Raw genomic sequence first — 18,588 nt, 5'->3', positions numbered from 1 at the left:
TTCTTCCTCTGATTCTCCTCTCTGCTTTTCAGACTAGATGTACCTTTGATAAGCAAAGAGAAAATATTGGCAAAGTGATACAATAGATCATTTCACTGGTTCTAACTTTTTGACTCACCTTGGAAAATCCCAGCACTGCCCTCACCTCCTTTGATTGCGTGGGCCAAGGTATTCTATTTCTTTGGGCCTCCATTTCCTCATCTATAAAATGAGAAGTTTTTAAAAGAGGATTCTTCAAGTCCTTTCCAGCTCTAAAATTCTATGATCATGGGCTTCCCTGGTGGCGCAGTGGTTGAGAGTCCACCTGCCGATGCAGGGGACACAGGTTCGTGACCCGGTCCGGGAAGATCCCACATGCCGCAGAGCGGCTGGGCCTGTGAGCCATGGCCGCTGAGCCTGCGCGTCCGAAGCCTGTGCTCCGCAACGGGAGAGGCCACAACAGTGAGAGGCCCGCGTACCGAAAAAAAAAAAAAATTCTATGATCGTAAATGGACCTTCCAGGACAGAGGCACATTAATAATGGATTTAAACGTATGGGTTTGGGCTTTAGAGAAGGGTTCTAAGGAGAGAAGGACAGAATATGGTTTTAGTGGAGCCTGTGGTGAATTACTGTTTAGAACTGGTGTCAGGTAAAGGCCTTGGGGATATATAAACGGAGGGCAGAAAAGACTTCTCACCCTGACCAGATCAGAGAGATGGATCTCTCTGATCTATGAGCAGTTTCTGTGTGTGTGTGTGTGTGTGTGTGTGTGTGTGTGTGTGTATGCATGTGGGGAATAGCCTCCTTGCATAGTCACTTAATCTGGTTTATTTCTTTTCTCACCTCAGAATTTTCTAAGGGCTTTCTCCTGGGCCACAGGAAGAGAGCCAGAGGGCAAACCCAAACACTTGAATGGCCTAATGAACAAGTCACTCCTCTCTGTGTATATTTTCTTATCCATAAGATGAGAGGTTTGGTCTGTGTGATCTCTGAAATCCTGCCCAACTCTTAACATTTTGTGGCTCTGGGTACTGAATCAAAAGCCCCTCTCTTCCTGAATGCTCCATCCTTAGACCAGACCTTTGTCTTCATTCCTCTTCTCTGTTTACACCTGGCTGCCCAGATCCGTTCTCCTGGCCCCCTTTCTTCTTCAATTCCCTCAAATTCTACTTGCTTTTTAGCTCCTTTGGGCCCTCTTTTGTTCTTATATTTCTATTGTTGTTTATTTAATATTATTTATATATATTTCTTATATTTCTGCAGACCCTCCCAGATTACACTCCTGATCTCCAGAACTGCTCCATCTCTATGTCTGCCTACTCCTATCTGCATCCTGGCTCCTCACTGAAGTTATATCCTTGGGTTCCTCTGAGGGCCCCCTGGGATCCCCTATCATTGGTCCCTCTGACAGGCACACCCTTCTCCAAAGCCAAAGGATCAGGTATTCAGTGGCTCAGGTGACAAACCTGCTGTCAGGTTACGGATATTGTTTCCTGAAAGACCACACTACAGTGTCAGTGGAGACTCAGGCTGCCTGCAGTGCCCTGCCCTCACCTGGCTATCCCACACAAGGTGAGAATAACCAGAACTCACCTCTAGTACCAGCGCTTACCTGGAAACATGGCTCTGAGCCTCTGGGCCCTGGTGCTGCTGCTATCCTGTGGAGGTGAGAGGAACAGTGAGCTGGGCTGGGGATGAAGGGGATGGTTGCTGGAAAGAGACTTAAGAATGCAGAGATTAACTGGTTCGAGAAAAAATAAAGGGGCAAGGAAGAGGGGCGGAGACTGGAGCTAAGGGAGAAAATGAGGGTTAAGAAATCAGGCCAAGACTTACTGTAGGGTGTTGAAAGGGACTCAGCTCACCATCTTTTTCACCTCATCTTTAGGCAGGGACTGGGCTCCAGGGCAGGGCTGAATTTGGGTTCCAGGCTTTTCCCTTTCAGTGATCTCTGGTTTCTCTTCTTACAGTGACTCTGGCCCCTACTGGGCCTCAGTCCCTGGACCCTGGTCTCTCCCTCCTGAAGTCTTGGCTCTCCGTTCTGGACCAGGCTCCCCAGGGGTCCCTCAGCCGCTCACGGTTCTCTGCATTCCTGGCCAACATTTCTTCTTCCTTTGAGCCTGGGAGGATGGGGGAGGGACCGGTGGGAGAGCCCCCACCTCTCCAGCCCCCTGCCCTCCGGCTCCATGATTTCTTAGTGACGCTGAGAGGCAGCCCAGACTGGGAGCCAATGCTGGGGCTGCTGGGGGATGTGCTGGCACTGCTGGGACATGAGCAGACCCCCCGGGACTTCCTGGGGCACCAGGCAGGTGTGCTGAGTGGACTTGCAGAGGTGCTGCTGGGAGCCTTAGTTCCCGGGGGACCCCCTAGCCCTACCCGGCCCCCATGCACCCGTGATGGGCCCTCTGACTGCGTTCTGGCAGCTGACTGGTTGCCTTCTCTGCTGCTGTTGTTAGAGGGCACACGCTGGCAGGCCCTGGTGCAGGTGCAGCCCAGCGTGGACCTCGCCAATGCCACAGGCCTCGATGGGAGGGAGCCAGCCCCCCACCTTTTGCAGGGTCTGTTGGCTTTGCTCACCCCAGTGGGGGAGCTGGGCTCTGAGGAGGCTCTTTGGGGAGGTCTGCTGCGCACAGTGGGGGCCCCCCTCTATGCTACCTTCCAGGAGGGGCTGCTCCGAGTCACTGACTCCCTGCAGGATGAGGTCTTTTCCATTCTGGGGCAACCAGAGCCTGATGTCAATGGGCAGTGCCAGGGAGGTGAGTGCTGCTGGGTCTGGGGCTGGGCTGTGGCAGGGCAAGGAAGGGTGAGACTGGGGTAGTTCTCTTCCTTACTCTTTCCCTCCTAGGCAATCTTCAGCAGCTGCTCTTGTGGTAAGTAACAGGAGAGGAATTCTGAGGGATTGGGTGTGGGACGTCATCAGCCTCCAGAGCGGAAGAGGAAACTGATGGGAGGGGTGTAGTTTACAGGTTTTTGAGTGTGACTGTCGAGGTTGGTGTCCCAGCTCTACCTCTTCCTAGCCATGTGACCTTGGGCAGGTTATAGCTTCATTCTATGCCTCAGTTTCCCCACTTGGGAAATATGGATAATATTAACTACCTCAGAGTTTTTGCAAGGGATTAAATGAGTTGATACTGTATGTGTAAACCACTTAGAACTGTGCCTTGCACATGGTGCTTGATAAATGTTAACTAATAAAGATGGGGTATGGAAAGAAAGGACGGGATTGCTTCCTCCACCCCTTACTGTTTCAGTACAACAGTGCCAGAGCACAGACGGACATATTCAGTTGCTGGGCAGATTTCCTGATCTGAGGCCAACCAAGGGTTGTGTTTAAGCTGCCTAAAAGCGTATGCAGAAAGGAGAAAGAAGGGGGCCGGGTGGACAGAAGGGACTCCAACTGCTCCTAGGTGATTTTTGTGCCTTGGCGGGACAGATCTCTCTCCCCTTTCCCCCCATTCCAACATTTAAACCGGTAACACCAGTACTCCCAGCAACCTCACTTTTGGAAAAGCCTGTGCTTGCCACCCTCCCTGCAGGGCTCTGGGCCGGGGCCAGAAGTCTCAACCTGAGGACATGTAAACTGATCAGATGCTCACCTGCTCCTCCCTCTGCATCCAGGGGCATCCGGCACAATCTCTCCTGGGATGTGCGGGCATTGGGCTTTCTGTCTGGATCGCCACCTCCACCCCCCGCGCTCCTCCAATGCCTGAGCACAGCTGTGCCTCTGCCCAGGACTTCCCAGCCCTCAGCCCACATCAGCCCTCGCCAGCGGCGGGCCATCTCTCTGGAGGCCCTCTGCGAGAACTCCGCAGGCCCAGCACCGCACTACAGCATTTCCAACTTCACCCTCTACGTGATCTGCCAGCACATTAAGCCTGTCTCCCCGCAGCCCCCTCCCAGCACTGCTGCCATCTGTCAGACAGCTGTGTGGTATGCAGTCTCATGGGCACCAGGTGCCCAAGGCTGGCTCCAGGCCTGCCACGACCAGTTTCCCGAAGAGTTCCTGGAGGCAATCTGTAGCGACCTCCCCTTTTCCACCCTGTCGTTTCCCAACCGCCGCTTGGTAAAGCGGCTCTGTGCGGGCCTGCTCCCACCCCCTACCAGCTGCCCTGAAGGCCTGCCCCCTGTCCCCGTCACCCCAGAGATCTTCTGGGGCTGCTTCTTGGAGAACGAGACTCTGTGGGCTGAGCGGCTGTGTAGGGAGGCCAGCCTGCAGGCTGTGCCCCCCAGCAACCAGGCTTGGGTTCAGCATGTGTGCCAGGGCCCCACCCCGGATGTCACAGCCTCCCCACCCTGCCACATTGGACCGTGTGGGGAACGCTGCCCAGATGGGGGCAGCTTCCTGATGATGGTCTGTGCCAATGACACCATGTACGAGGCCCTGGTGCCCTCCTGGCCTTGGCTAGCAGGCCAGTGCAGGATAAGCCGTGGGGGCAATGATACTTGCTTCTTGGAGGGGTTACTGGGCCCTCTTCTGCCCTCTCAGCCCCCACTGGGACCGTCCCCACTTTGCCTGGCCCCAGGCCCCTTCCTGCTTGGCATGCTGTCCCAGCTGCCACGCTGTCAGTCCTCCGTGCCGGCCCCTGCGCACCCCACACGCCTACACTATCTCCTGCGCCTGCTGACCTTCCTCCTGGGTCCAGGGGCCGGAGGGAAGGAGGCCCAGGGGATGCTGGGTCAGGCCCTGATGCTCTCCAGTCTCCCAGACAACTGCTCCTTCTGGGATGCCTTCCGCCCCGAGGGCCGGCGCAGTGTGCTGCGGACAGTCGGGGAGTACCTGGAACAGGAGGAGCAGCCGGACCCCCTGGACTTTGACCCCACTGACAGCTCCAGCTCTGGTGTAAGCAAGATGGAGCTGCTGGCCTGCTTCAGCGTGAGTGATCTGCCAAGGTGAAAGCTCCTGGAACAGAGGGAAGGGCCTCCATGGGAATTCTCTACTATATTACTGAGAGGCAGTAGTGTAGTGCAGCGGTTAAGCCCACAGCTCTGGAGTCATACAGGCTTGGGTTTACATCTTAGTTCTGTGATCAACCCTGGACAAGTTTTTAACCTCTCTGAGCAATATTTTTGTCATCTGCAAACGAATGGGGAGAATAATGGTGCCACTCTTTTTAGGGTGGCTGTAAGGATTACATCAGATAACACATGCTGTGGCCTTAGCACTAGTATATGATATAAAAACAATATATAATAAATGTTATCTCATTATTCTTCCTGACTTTTTGATTTTCCCCCTTTCTGCTCCGGAAAGGAAAGGGATCAAGTTAGAGGGCTCTAATTCTGTCCCTAGAGAGTGAGAATTGGAAACTGGCAAAATATAGGAAGATAAGGCAGAAATGAGAAAAATTCAGGGTGATTGCAAATCGGAAGAGTTGGGTTTCAGGTTCAACTATGCCACAAGTGAGGTTTTAGGCGAGTAATTTAATTTGGTTTTCCTGGGCTTCAGTTTCTTCTCTGTAGAGTGAAGGGGCTGGAATATGTGAATACCTTAGTTCATTCATTGAGTTCCGCTTACTTGTAAGGCACTTTGCTAGGCTCTGTAGGGAATATAAAGATTCCTTACTCCATGTTAGGGCCCACTTGCTCGAGTCCTGGGACCAGTGAAATGTAATAATTTGGTTCATATCTACAAGTATTTACTGAGCCAACTATGGCCCTGGCATGGGAAAGGCTATAGCAGACGTGGTCCCTGACCTAAAGGAGTGTAACATCTGAGCAGACACACATACTAGCTTCGGATGAAGGACAAGCATTCTAGCAAGTGGAGTTGGAATGCCTGGGGAAGCCGCAGGAGGGACAGAGGAGACAGCTCTCTTGGCATCTTGTCTGTCTCCCCTCCAGCCTGTGCTGTGGGATCTGCTCCAGAGGGAGAAGAGTGTTTGGGCCCTGCAGATTCTAGTGCAGGTAACAGATGCGGGGGGGTGGGGGGCAGTATGCGGGTGGACTGGGTGATAGCTGTGGCCTGAGGTCCCTGCCCAGTGAGGCCATAACCACCATGACCTCCTACTCCCAGGCCTACCTGCACATGCCGCCAGAAAATCTCCAGCAGCTGGTGCTTTCAGCGGAGAGCGAGGCTGCTCAGGGCTTCCTGACGCTCATGCACCGTTCCTGGGCCCAGATGCAGGTGGGCACGGAGGGAGAAGGGAACGAGGGTGGCGGGGGAAATCTAGGAATCAAGAGCACCTGGAACTAGGTAGGCAATGGGCTCGCTCTAGCAGAAGGAGGAACTCAGCAGGGGAGATGGCCAGAAGAGTGGGCATCCCCAAAGCCGGCATTCATTCCTGTGCCCCCACAGGTGCCACCATCTGAGGAGCAGGCCCTGGGTCGTTTGACAGCCTTGCTGCTCCAGCGGTACCCGCGCCTCACCTCCCAGCTCTTCATCGATCTCTCACCACTCATCCCCTTCTTGGCTGTCTCCGACCTGATGCGCTTCCCACCATCCCTGTTGGCCAATGACAGTGTGTAAGGACCTTGTACCACTCCTCCTGACCCTGTCAGGGTCAGGCCAATCCCCCCCACCTAGAGCAGCCCCTTCGATTAAAACTGGGGAGTCTCCTTCCTGTCCATGACAGCAGGTCTGCACAGAGCCAGGGAACAGGGCCAAGGGCTAAGACCCATTACTCTCCCCAGCCTGGCTGCCATCCGGAATTACAGCCCTGAAATGAGGCCTGAACAGAAGGAGGCTCTGGCACGGCGACTGCTGGCCCCTGAGCTGTTTGGGGAAGTGCCCGCCTGGCCCCAGGAGCTGCTATGGGCAGCGCTGCCCCTGCTCCCCCATCTGCCTCTGGAGAACTTTCTGCAACTCAGCCCTCATCAGGTATGTGGACGATCCTTTATTTGACTAGGCTGTTTTCTGATAGGTGGGATGGGAGTCAGTGGCATGTCTCCTAGTCCCACAGTGACCCCAACACAAGCTGACCTTCCCCATCTCAGATCCAGGCCCTGGAGGATAGCTGGCCAGCGGCAGGTCTTGGGCCAGGACACGCCCGACATGTGCTGCGCAGCCTGGTGAACCAGAGTGTCCAGGATGGAGAGGAGCAGGTGCGCAGGTGAGTGGTTGTGGGACCGGTGATCACGGCCAGAGCCGGGGAGAGGCAGGTACAGCTGCCATGATGGGTTGGGGTCCTAGAAAGGAAGGGGCAAGAGAGTAGGCAGTGGCCCCTGGAGGTGTAGGGCTCCAGGAGAGAGGCCTGTCTCTGGAATCCATATTTCCTAGTTTAGCGGTTGGAGTGCTTGCTCCATGTACCCACATGGTCCCTGCCTTAGTACCAGCCTTAGTACCAGCCTCAGTGAAGGCCAGCTTCGTGCCCTCTTCAGGCTGGGGCCCCTCGCCTGTTTCCTGAGCCCTGAGGAGCTGCAGAGCCTGGTACCCTTGAACGATCCAATGGGGCCGGTAGAACAGGGGCTGCTGGAATGTGCGGCCAACGGGACCCTCAGCCCACAAGGACGGGTGAGCCCCTCGGCACAGGCCTACAAGACTCCAGGCTTCCCGTGGGGGGTGGTCTGTGTGGAGGATGTGCCCAGTCATCTCAACCAAGCTTGAGCACAGTTGGTGCCAGCCCTTGTCCCACCTTGGCTACCTTCATTCCTTACTTCCTTACTCCATGGCCATTCTTATCTGTTACCACCCCTTCGGGACCCTGCTCCATCTGGTCTATGACATCTCGAACATATCCTTTGATGTCTTGAACCCAATCTGCTCCTCTCCCATCCCTGGTTCCAAGCCATTATCCAGGCCCTGGGAAATCCAGATGTGGGATTAGAGAGGAGGCTTAAGGTTCACCTGTCTTTTCTCTCCAGTCCCAGACCTTCTTTGGTTACAGGTAGCATATGAACTTCTGGGGGTGTTGCGCTCATCTGGAGGAACTGTGCTGAGCCCCCAGGAGCTTCGAGTTTGGACCCCTCTCTTCCCTCAGCTGGGCCTCCGCTTCCTGCAGGAGCTGTCAGAGCCCCAGCTTAGAGCCATGCTTCCTGAGCTGCAAGGAACCAGTGTCACACCTGCCCAGGTGGGCCTATCTCACTCCCTGGCTTCCATCTGCCACCCACGGAACCTCAGTCAAGAGAATTACATTCAAGGATACCATTAGGCCCCCTGAAGCCTCCTTTTCCTCTGTCCCAAGGAGGACTCCCTCAACCCCCTTCCTCAGATGAAGAAGAGCCCAGAGCCAGGCTGGTCACTGGTGTGGTAGAGAGGGAGCTGGAAGTTTTGGAGGGCGGGCCCTAGGGATCTGCTTGGGACCTGGCTGCCAGGACCTGAGAGCTGTTGTTTCCTGTCCCATCCTCCCTTAGGCTGCCCTACTGCTTGGACGGCTCCTCCCTAGGCGTGACGTGAGTAGCAGCAACTTCTCAACATCCCCCAGAGCTCTCTGTCCACCCCACTTTCCCTGGCTCCCTCTCAGCTCCCCTCATACCTGCCGCCTTTCTGTACTGTGATTGTCCTCTTCCCTACCACCTGGCCCAGCTTCTTCAGGCCTCTTGTCTCTCTTGCTCCCCAGCTGTCCCTGGAGGAACTCTGCTCCTTGCACCCTCTGCTTCCAGGCCTCAGCTCCCAGACATTCCAGGCCATCCCTAGGCGAGTTCTGGTTGGGGCCTGTTCCTGCCTGGCCCCTGAACTGTCACGCCTCTCAGCCTGCCAGACCGCAGCACTGCTGCAGACCTTTCGGGTATGAGAGCAGCAGGGAGGATGGTCAATCAGGGATGAGGGCTCTGGTTGGGAGGAGGGCATCTTCCCTGTGCCCAGGGAAGGCCCCTCAAACCTCATCACTTTTACACACACACACACACACACACACACACACACACATACACGCATCTAATTCTCATGCAGGTGAAAGATGGAGTAAAAAACATGGGTGCAACAGGTGCCAGTGCAGCTGTGTGTATCCCTGGTCAGGTACGTGTGGTTTCTCCCGACTGAGCTCCTCTCCACATCCCAGGGATGTTTCATATGGCTGGTGCTGCCCCACATTCTCTCCCTGCAGTGGCCCCGAGAGCCCAAGCTAGCTCTGTGCCCACCAAGACATTCGTAGCTCTCCCCAGAGCCAGTTGCAGGACAGCATGACATCCTAGAATGTCAAAGCCACAAGGGTCTGAGAAATCTTCCAGGCCAGTCATCCTGTTTTCAGATAAAGGGACCAAGGCTCTGAGAAACTGAGGGAGTTTAGTCCATCAGGTGCCTAATCAGCAGTGACACTTGACCACCACGGCCTTTTATGTGAGGGCTCTTGGGTGTGCCCTGTTAGAGTGGCACATGCCATTCCACCCTTCTCCTAGTTTTGGTCCCTTCCTGCCCCCATGGTTCCCCTTCTTGTTTGAGGCCTGAGTCCAGACCCTTTCACCTATCACTACACTGCTACACCCACCCCACCGGCAGCCTATCCCCACCACCTGGCCAGACTGCCTGCTGCCTCTGCTCCCACTAAAGCTGCTACAGCTGGACTCTGCTGCTCTTCTGGCTAACCGAAGGCGTTACCGGGAGCTGCCCTGGTCTGAGCAGCAGGTAATTCTTCCCACTACCCCAGAACTCCCTTCTCTCACTACTTTCCACCTCCCTCACCTATCCCTCAGGCATACGGCACATTATCCCTAGCATCCCTTATGATGTGACCTACTTTGCTCTGTCTTTTTCCCTCCTCCCTATTGCCTCATTTCTGTCTCTCTCTCTCTCTCTGTCTCAGCAGTGGGCATTTGGGAGAGTAGGAGGCTGGTGGGACCCACAGGGTGGAGAGGCAACAGTGGGTCCAAGGCATCATAGGTCCTTGGGCAATATCTCTGCTGGGAAGTGGCTCCTCTTTCTTTCTCCTGTAGGCACAGTTTCTCTGGAAGAAGATGCAGGTGCCCACCAACCTGACCCTCAGGGATCTGCAGTGAGTAACTTGTGTTGAGCTGTGAGTTTAATTCAACTAACATTTTTTGAGTGCTTACCATGTGCCAGGCACCATGTGATATGTGGGGGAGTGGGGGTGTGAGGATCAGTGATGCATAGCCTCAGCCTGGGGGTCTTCTTCTGGCTCCTCCTCCCCTGACCCTCCTGCCCTTCCATAGCACAGTATCTATCCTGATTGGGTTCAGGTCCTAGCCCCATCACCTGTTTGTGATCTTGGGCAAGTCATTTAACCTTTCTAAGCTTCAATTTTTCCTTCTGTAGAATAAGAATTAAAATGGTACCTTCCTACTACCACAGCATTGTAAATCAACTATACTCCAATAAAAATTTTTAAAATGAATAAGTAAAATGGTACCTTCCTATAGGTTGTGAAGATTAAATGAGATAAGGCATAAAAGGTACTTAATACAGTGTCGGGCCCAGTGTAAGCTTCTGGTAGACATTTGCTAATTAATCCTTCAGAGCCGCTGACCAAGCAGGAATAAACAGGAGTTAAGTATCACCTTACTTCCACCCACAGTAAAAGAACCATGGGCTTCTGAAGACGTGGCTCTAGTCTCACTTTACCACATTTCTAGTAGAATGTCACCTGACCTCTGTAAATCTTTATTTTCTTCTCTGATAAACAGTGATGATGTTGTGGGAAGCCAGTGAGAATATCTATGGAAAGATATTTCTCAAACTGTAAATTACCGTAAATGAACATCTGTACTTGTGTTGAGAATGTTGATATCAAGGAGCAGACAGGCTGTGGCACGTGTTGAATGAGCATCTACCCACTCACACATCTACAGGGTTCTGGGTACTCTGGCAGGGGGCATGTCCTGTGAGTTTCTGCAGCAGATCAACTCGATGGCAGACTTCCTTGAAGTGGTACACATGATCTATCAACTGCCCACTGGGGTTCGAGGGAGCCTGGTGAGAGGGGTGCTTGCGCATTAGTGGGAGCAGGGAGGCGGGGACGCTGGGTATAGAACCCAGCCTCTATGCTCAGCTCTGTCCTAAACGTGCTTCCCTACCCTGTCCTACAGAGGACCTGTATCTGGGCAGAGCTACAGAGGAGGATGACAATGCCAGAGCCAGAGCTGGCAACCCTGGGGCCAGGACTGAGTGGGCTGGACACCAAGCTACTCCTGGACTTACCGTAAGGCTACAATTGGAGATACTGGATTCTCAGAAGGCTCAACCTAGGGTAGAAGATCTGCCCTTAGGAAATACCTTAGAGGTGGTGTTTTTCGTCTGGTGGTTCCCTGACATAAGTTACGGCCTAAATCAGAGGATTCTTTTCAAAGTTGTGCTAGGGGAACTTTCCTGGTGGTCCAGTGGGTAAGACTGCATGATCCCAATGCAGGGGTCCCAGGTTCGATCCCTGGTAGGGGAACTAGATCCCGCATGCATGCCACAAATAAGAGTTCGCATGCTGCAACTAAGAAGTCCGCATACCGCAACGGAGTCCGCATGCAGCAACAAAGATACCGCATGACACAACTAAAGATCCCACATGCCACAACGAAGATCCCGCGTGCTGCAACTAAGACCTGGTGCAGCCTAAATAAGTAAATATTTTTTTAAAAACGAAAAACAAAGTTGCTCTAGGTATTGACTGGCTCCCCAAACAAGGCCCCAGTATGGGACACCTGAGCGTGGCAACATTGTGATGTGAGCTGCCAAGCAATATATATATATATATATATATATATATATATATATATATATATATATATATATATATTTAATATTTATTTATTCGGCTGCATTGGGTCCTAGTTGCAACACATGGGATCTTCATTTGCTGCGTGCGGGAATCTTTAGTTGCAGCATGCAGGATCTTTAGTTGTGGCATGCGAACTCTTAGTTGCAGCATGTGGGATCTAGTTCCCTGACCGGGGATTGAACCTGGGCCCCCTGTATTGGGTGCATGGAGTCTTAGCCACTGGACCACCAGGGAAGTCCCCAAGCAATCTTATTATAACCTAGGCCACATTAATAGAGGTAGAATATTTAAAATGAGGGAGGTAGAAGTTCCCTGGTGGCCTAGTGGTTAGGATTCCGGGCTTCCACTGCCATGGCCCAGGTTCAATCCCTGGTCATGGAACTGAGATCCCACAAGCCACATGGCATGGCCAAAAATAAAAATAAAAATAAAAAATGAGGAAGGTAATGATTCAATTCTGCCCCACAGGACTGTAGTCTGCTTAGGGAACTGTGTTCTCAGAGGAGTAGGTAAAGATAAAATGTATGAAGCATGTGATAAATACCTTCAAATACCCCAGGGGCTATCAAATAGAAAATAGATTGGCATGTTTCTGAATGGCCCCACTGGGCATGACTAGTACCAGCGAATGTAAATCAGATTTTTACACAATATGAGGAAAATTGTGGTAGTGAGTTCCTGGCCACTGGAGCTATTCAAGCCTAGTCTGGATGGCCCCATAGCAGGAATGTTGTAGAGCAAATTCAAGTATGCATGAGGAGAGAGAAGACTAGATGAACCTAAGGCGGCTCCTAAACTAGATACTCTAGGAGTTTATGAGTATCTCACTCACAGGCTTCTTTTCCCATTTTGCCCCCATGCTCACCCCATTGCCAACTGAACTGTAAGTCAGAGTAGGAAAAAGCTGGTGTTGGTCTTTCTGGGAGGTGACTCCATCCTTACATTTTTATAGACCTTCCCACAGATTTTGGCTTTTGTACTACTTGTTCCAGTTCCAGACTTGGCAACCCTAGACAGAGTACATGGTGTCACTTCTGATTTTTTGGCAAAATGGCTTTTTAAAAAATGCCTTTCGAACCTATTTAAATATATTGGTTCTTGGAGATAATTTAGAATCCCAAAGACCTGGATGAGGTGAAAGATCCTGGACCATGAGTTGGAAGACCCGCGTTCCTCATTTGTGAAAGAGAGATGAGAAAATACCTCTCTTACCCCCAGGTTTTGCCATAGGATCAAATGAGATAACGCCTAAAAGAACTTTGTCAATTGTATAGTGCTCTACGAACGAGAGGGGACCTTCTCACAATAAGTAGAGGAAGGGTCGTACTGTGGAAAACAGGAACTGAGAGGAAGACCCCACCATTTGATCTCTTTGAACCTCAGTGTTTCATAAAATGGGGGAGGGGACTTAGTGATACTTAATATTTGGGGCTTTTGATTCCATTAGATGAGGTAGGATTGTTTGTTACTTCTCAAGAAGACTGGAAATACATCACTCCCTTTGTTCTCTCCCTGCAAGCACTGTGGTGGGAACTGGATCTGGGGCTTCCTTTCCAGGGCCACAGGGTTTGGTCTAGTGTTACCTCTTGTCTGGGCAATGTGGCATTCTGTGGTCCCTTCTCAACTTGGCTCAATTCTGAGTCCCCCCCACTGTCAAACTGCTATAGGATCCGGCTGATGGACAGACTGTCCAGTGAATCCATTATGTTGGTGGTGGAGCTGGTACGAGGCACTCCAGAGCAGCTGCTGGAACTGACCCCACCCCACCGGGCAGCCCTGGCAGAAAGGGCACTAGAAAACTTGGTAAGAGTCCACACCATCAGACTCAGAACTGTAGCCTGGGCCATTCTTACCACTCAGACAATGCTCTCTGTCTTCTAGGCCCAGACCTGAACTTTTGCTGCCAAACAGGTTTTTGTCTACAAGGCCTTAGCCCCTAGATCTACCTCTGTGTTTATTCCTTGATAGTCTGCTTCATGTTTCTTGTCCATATCCCTTGGAGTATAAGAATTCCTTGGATTCCACCTCCCAGTCTTCCTGCCTGCTCCTGTTTGGGCTCATTGTTTAGAAAAGTGAACAATGACAATGAACTTCATAGGGTCTTGGGTTGGGAGCTGGAGGGAGGCAAGGTCAAAGGTCTTGGTGTCTTGATCAAAGAGACTGGTCCTTTGAGACAGCAGTGCATTGTCCCAAGGCCTGATGCCCCTCTCCAGGCTCCAAAGGAGACAACAGTGTCAAGGGAAGTGCTGGAGACATTGGGTCCCTTGGTTGGATTCCTGGGGATAGAGAGCACACGACGGATCCCCCTACAGATCCTGCTGGCCCATCTCAGTCAGCTGCAGGGCATCTGCCTAGGAGAGCCATTTGCCACAGAGCTGGGATGGCTGCTGTTGCAGGAGCCTGTTCTTGGGTACGGACCTCCGGGAACTTCAGATTCTAACTCATTCTTCACCCACCCTCTCAACCACCCTTATCAGTGGCAGCCCATTCAATATGCTTGAGGTCCTTGGAGCCCTGAGTCCCCAGTCCCAGCATGTCTTTCCTCTTCCTTCTCACAGTTCACTCAGCATCCCAATCCCTGATCTTCTTTCTGTCCCTCAGGAAACCAGAGTTATGGAGCCAGGATGAAGTCGAGCAAGCAGGACGCCTAGTATTCACTCTGTCTCCCGAGGCTATTTCCTTGATCCCCAGGGTGAGATGAAGGAACAAGGGAGGGAGTAAGAGCAGAGAGGGGACTGGGGAGCTGGTTCCAGGGAGCTAAGACCAAGGAAGTTGAGGGCAAAGGGTGTGAAGCCCAAATTTAGCAAGGGGGGGGGGGGACTGCTAAAAAGAGACAGGACTTTGGAATTACAGCTGTAGCAGCTGGCCCTGACCTGCCCGGCTCTGCCCACCCTCCTTCTACCTTCTCACCCAGGAGGCCTTGGGCCCAGAGACCCTGGAGCGGCTCCTAGAAAAGCAGCAGAGCTGGGAGCAGAGCAGAGCTGGACAGCTGTGTGCAGGGCCACAGCTCACTGCCAAGAAAGCAGCCCTGGTAGCTGGGTTTGTGCGGCCCACCGCAGAGGATCTCCCAGGTGAAACTCCCCACATGCCCATACATGTAGCATGGTGTACAGGAAAGAGTATCCAGCAATGCAGTCAGACTTGTGCCCTTTAAGCAGATTTGTATAACTTCTCTCTAGGCTGGGGTTTTCTAACCTCTAAAGCACAGAGGTGTGAGGGATGATCTTCAAGGTCTCTTCTAGTTCTAGGGTTCTATAGCTCTGGGAATTTATAACTCATTATATTTTTAGCCCAGGACTCCCCTTTCCCTGCTCGCTTATCCCTGTTAACAGCTAACTCAGCTCTAGGCTTGATTAAGCGTGGAGCTCTCTCCTGGGAAGATGCTTAGGATGGAGGAAGGTGACACTGTGGGGCTAGGGACCTGGGTTCCAATCTAGATCTGCCATTCAGTCCTTGAGCAACCCCGTCGGTCTTCCGTCTATACAATGAGGGGCTTGTCCTCTCATCACTTGTTCTAATATCGAGTCCTATAAATCTCACACTGTAGTAATCCCTTGAGCCATGCTGCCCATATTGCCCTGTCCTTCAAAGGTTGGGGGGGGGGTCATTCCATCTATAGCTATCTCTCTGGGCATACTTTAGTACTACACTGACCCCCTGGCCCTGCCTTGCCCCTTTAGAACCTGTGCCAAATTGTGCAGATGTACGGGGAACATTCCCATCAGCCTGGTCTGCAACCCAGATCGCAGAGATGGAGCTTTTAGACTTTGAAGACTGCCTAGCACTGTTTGCAGAAGACCCAGGACTTGGGCCTGAGGAACTACGGGCAGCGATGGGCAAAGCAAAACAAGTTAGTGATGGAGAGTCCAGTTGGGGTTGGAGGTGGAATAACATGAGGAAGCCGGTTGGGTGTGATATGGAACACAAGGGAATGGATAGCTGGGTGAGGGGTGGGGGACAGAGGAGATAAAAGAATTAGAGGGTTTGGATCCTGAGTAGGAAGTCAGAGGGGATGAATACTGAGGGAAGGAAGCTAGTGAAATGGGTAGAGGGACTAGAGAAGTGGTTACCAAACTTTAGTGTGTATCAAAGTCATCTAGGGAGCAGGTTTTTTAAATGCTTATTCGAGGATCTCATGCTAGACTCACCGAAGAAGAATCTCTGAGGATGGGGTCTGGGCATCTGCATCTTAACAGTCACCGACCGCCCCCAAACCCCAAGAGTCTGGTGCACGTAAGAGTTTAGAACTCATGGACTAGAGTCTGCTATTCTTCACTACTGAGACTCTAGAGTCTTTTAATAACACCTTAGTCAGAGGAACCTTAATCCAGTCCTCTCATTTTACAGTTGAAGAAATTAAAGACCCAGAGAAGGCAAGTGATTTGTCCAGAGTTACACAGCTAAGGTCAGAGGCAAAACTAAGACCCAGCATTCTGACTCTTAATCCAGTGCTTTTTCCATTCACACTCTTCCTCTCTTTCTCTAGTTGTGGGGTCCCCCCGGGGGATTCCGTCCTGAGCAGATCCTGCAGCTGGGTCGGCTCTTAATAGGTCTAGGAGAGAGGGAACTACAGGAGCTGAACCTGGTTGACTGGGGTGTGCTGAGCACCCTGGGGCAGATAGATGGCTGGAGCTCCATCCAGGTAACATCTTCTCTCCTCTCTACCACCTTCCAAACACCCATCCCACAGATACAGGCCTCTAGGGCATCTAAAGCCCAAGGAATTTCTTTCCTGTGATCCTGCCTGGCCATTCTTTCTATCTTTTCCTAATACCTCATACTAGTAGCCTTAGGAACTCTGATTTATTCACTCTGAGGCCCTGGACACATACTACTTCCTTCTGCCTCCTTTCCCTTTGGCCTTCTTTTTTTCCATCCTTCTCTTTTTTGGATCCTCAACCTTTCCCATGGCCATTGGATCTTCAGGTCTTTTTTTTTTTTAAATAAATTTATTTATTTTATTTATTTATTTTTGGCTGCATTGGGTCTTCATTGCTGTGCGCGGGCTTTCTCTGGCTGCGGCAAGCGGGAGCTACTCTTGGTTGCATTGCATGGGCTTCTCATTGCGGTGGCTTCTCTTGTTGCGGAGCACGCGGGCTTCAGTAGTCTTGGCTCGAGGGCTCAGTAGTTGTGGCACGTGGGCTTTAGAGCACAGGCTAAGTGGTTGTGGCGCACGGGCTTAGTTGCTCCGCGGCATGTTGGATCTTCCTGGTCCAGGGCTCAAACCCATGTCCCCTGGATTGGCAGGCGGATTCTTAACCACTGTGCCACCAGGGAAGCCCGGATCTTCAGGTCTTAATAATAAAAAATCCAGTAGCACTTGTCCCTTCCCTAAGCAGTTGCCCATCCCTGACTTCCCCATGACTTCTCTCCTTACCCTGTGGCCTCCACCCCCACCCCAGCTCCGGGTTGTGGTCTCCAGTTTCCTGAAGCAGAGTGGTCGGCACGTGAGCCACCTGGACTTCCTCCACCTGACTGCACTGGGTTACACGCTCTGTGGACTTCGGCCAGAGGAGCTGCAGTATATCAACAGTTGGGAGTTTAGGTCACCTGTGGAGGAGGGTGTGGGTGGTGGTGCTGAGGGAAAAGTGGGCTCACTGGGGAGGGAAGGATCATGCAGGAGTGGTCCCATGGAGGAAGGGATCTCACCTGAAGCCATTTCTACCATCAGCTCATGACCATGGACCCTTATCACCATGGCTGAATCCTTCTCCCTTCCTTCCCACTCTTCCACAGCCAAGCAGCTCTCTTCCTGGGCAACCTGCATCTCCCATGTTCTGAGGAGCAACTGGAGGTTCTGGCCCAGCTCCTTGTGCTGCCTGGTGGTTTTGGCCCAGTCAGTAACTGGGGGCCTGAGATCTTCACCGAAATTGGTACAATAGCAGGTAGGGAGACTGGGCCACTGCTGCTGCTGGTTGTCAGGGGTTGGTTTCCATACCATGGATGGACTGGTTGGAGGACTGCTCTGGAATTCTTAAGGTGGGAGTCTGAGAAGGTATTTAGGTAAGAGGTTGGAGATGTGTTGGGGAAGGTCTATGGTAGGATACCTTGGGATTATCTGGAGAAGGCCAGTATAAGATAACATTTGCATGCCCATCCCACTTGCTTCAACAGCTGGAATCCCAGACCTGGCTCTTTCAGCACTGCTGCGAGGACAGATCCAGGGCCTTACCCCTCTGGCCATTTCTGTCATCCCTCCTCCGAAATTTGCTGTAAGTATTGATGGAGTGGGGTCTGGGGTGACCACAAGAGAGCCAGGGCCCAACAAGGGCTACAGTGGATGTCCTGATTCTTGCTTCCACCCCTAGGTGGTGTTCAGCCCCACCCAGCTATCTAGTCTCACCAGTGTTCAGGCTGTGGCTGTCACTCCTGAGCAAATGGCCTTTCTGAGTCCTGAGCAGCGACGAGCAGTTGCATGGGCCCAGTATGAGGGGAAGGAGACCCCAGAACAGCAGGGTGAGTTCCCAACTGCACAGCTTGACCCACCAACCCCTGACCCAGAATCTGAACCCTAACTTGGTACTGGTTGGCTCACAGAACCCTTCAGGGAGGTCCTGGAGTGAAGGGATCTACAGGCAGATAGTTTCCAAGTATCAATGGCTCCTGTGGAGCAGAGATGTGATATTCTTTCCATTCTCTGTCTCATTATAGGTCGAAGCACAGCCTGGGGCCTCCAGGACTGGTCACAACCCTCCTGGGCCCTGGCATTGACCATCTACTTTCTTGGCAACCTGCTATGAGCCTGTCTCTGCAGTTAAAGAGAGAGATTGTTGGGAAAGACATTTTAAGTAATAATGAATAAAGTGCAAATGGAAGTGCAATCTAATTATCCTCAGGAAGGAGGATTCCTGATGAGGAATATGGGTAAAATGCTAATGCTTTCCACCCACCTGAGAATCAGTGTTCCTGGCATGCCATATCTGGAGTCTCTTTCCATCACAAATAATCCCACTGCCTTTTTTTTCTTCTGGAGGCTAGTTCCTCCTCATCCCACCATTAGAAATAACACAA

General features: G+C 52.1%; 1 protein-coding gene across 1 annotated transcript; it reads left to right on the top strand.

The window, feature by feature from the left end:
* Positions 1–970: 970 nt before the first annotated feature.
* STRC (stereocilin) lies at positions 971–18,317 on the top strand (the record flags this gene model as incomplete). The annotated part of the gene is made up of 29 exons (XM_079912410.1): positions 971–1,646; positions 1,948–2,733; positions 2,823–2,847; positions 3,596–4,850; positions 5,819–5,881; positions 5,991–6,101; positions 6,273–6,439; positions 6,608–6,794; positions 6,911–7,026; positions 7,295–7,427; positions 7,801–7,983; positions 8,267–8,305; positions 8,473–8,640; positions 8,805–8,870; positions 9,351–9,476; positions 9,785–9,843; positions 10,658–10,781; positions 10,895–11,007; positions 13,245–13,380; positions 13,791–13,987; positions 14,179–14,269; positions 14,492–14,648; positions 15,258–15,427; positions 16,064–16,219; positions 16,980–17,122; positions 17,314–17,462; positions 17,692–17,789; positions 17,886–18,033; positions 18,229–18,317. Exons 1-29 carry the CDS (start codon positions 1,601–1,603, stop codon positions 18,315–18,317), a joined length of 5,301 nt encoding a protein of 1,766 aa, XP_079768536.1. The 5' UTR covers positions 971–1,600.
* Positions 18,318–18,588: the final 271 nt, after the last annotated feature.

This window comes from Stenella coeruleoalba, assembly GCF_951394435.1.
Source record: "Stenella coeruleoalba genome assembly, chromosome: 2".
Lineage (NCBI taxonomy): Eukaryota > Metazoa > Chordata > Mammalia > Artiodactyla > Delphinidae > Stenella > Stenella coeruleoalba.
Note: the sequence above shows the minus strand (reverse complement) of the source record. Positions and strands in the feature narration are given on the sequence as shown.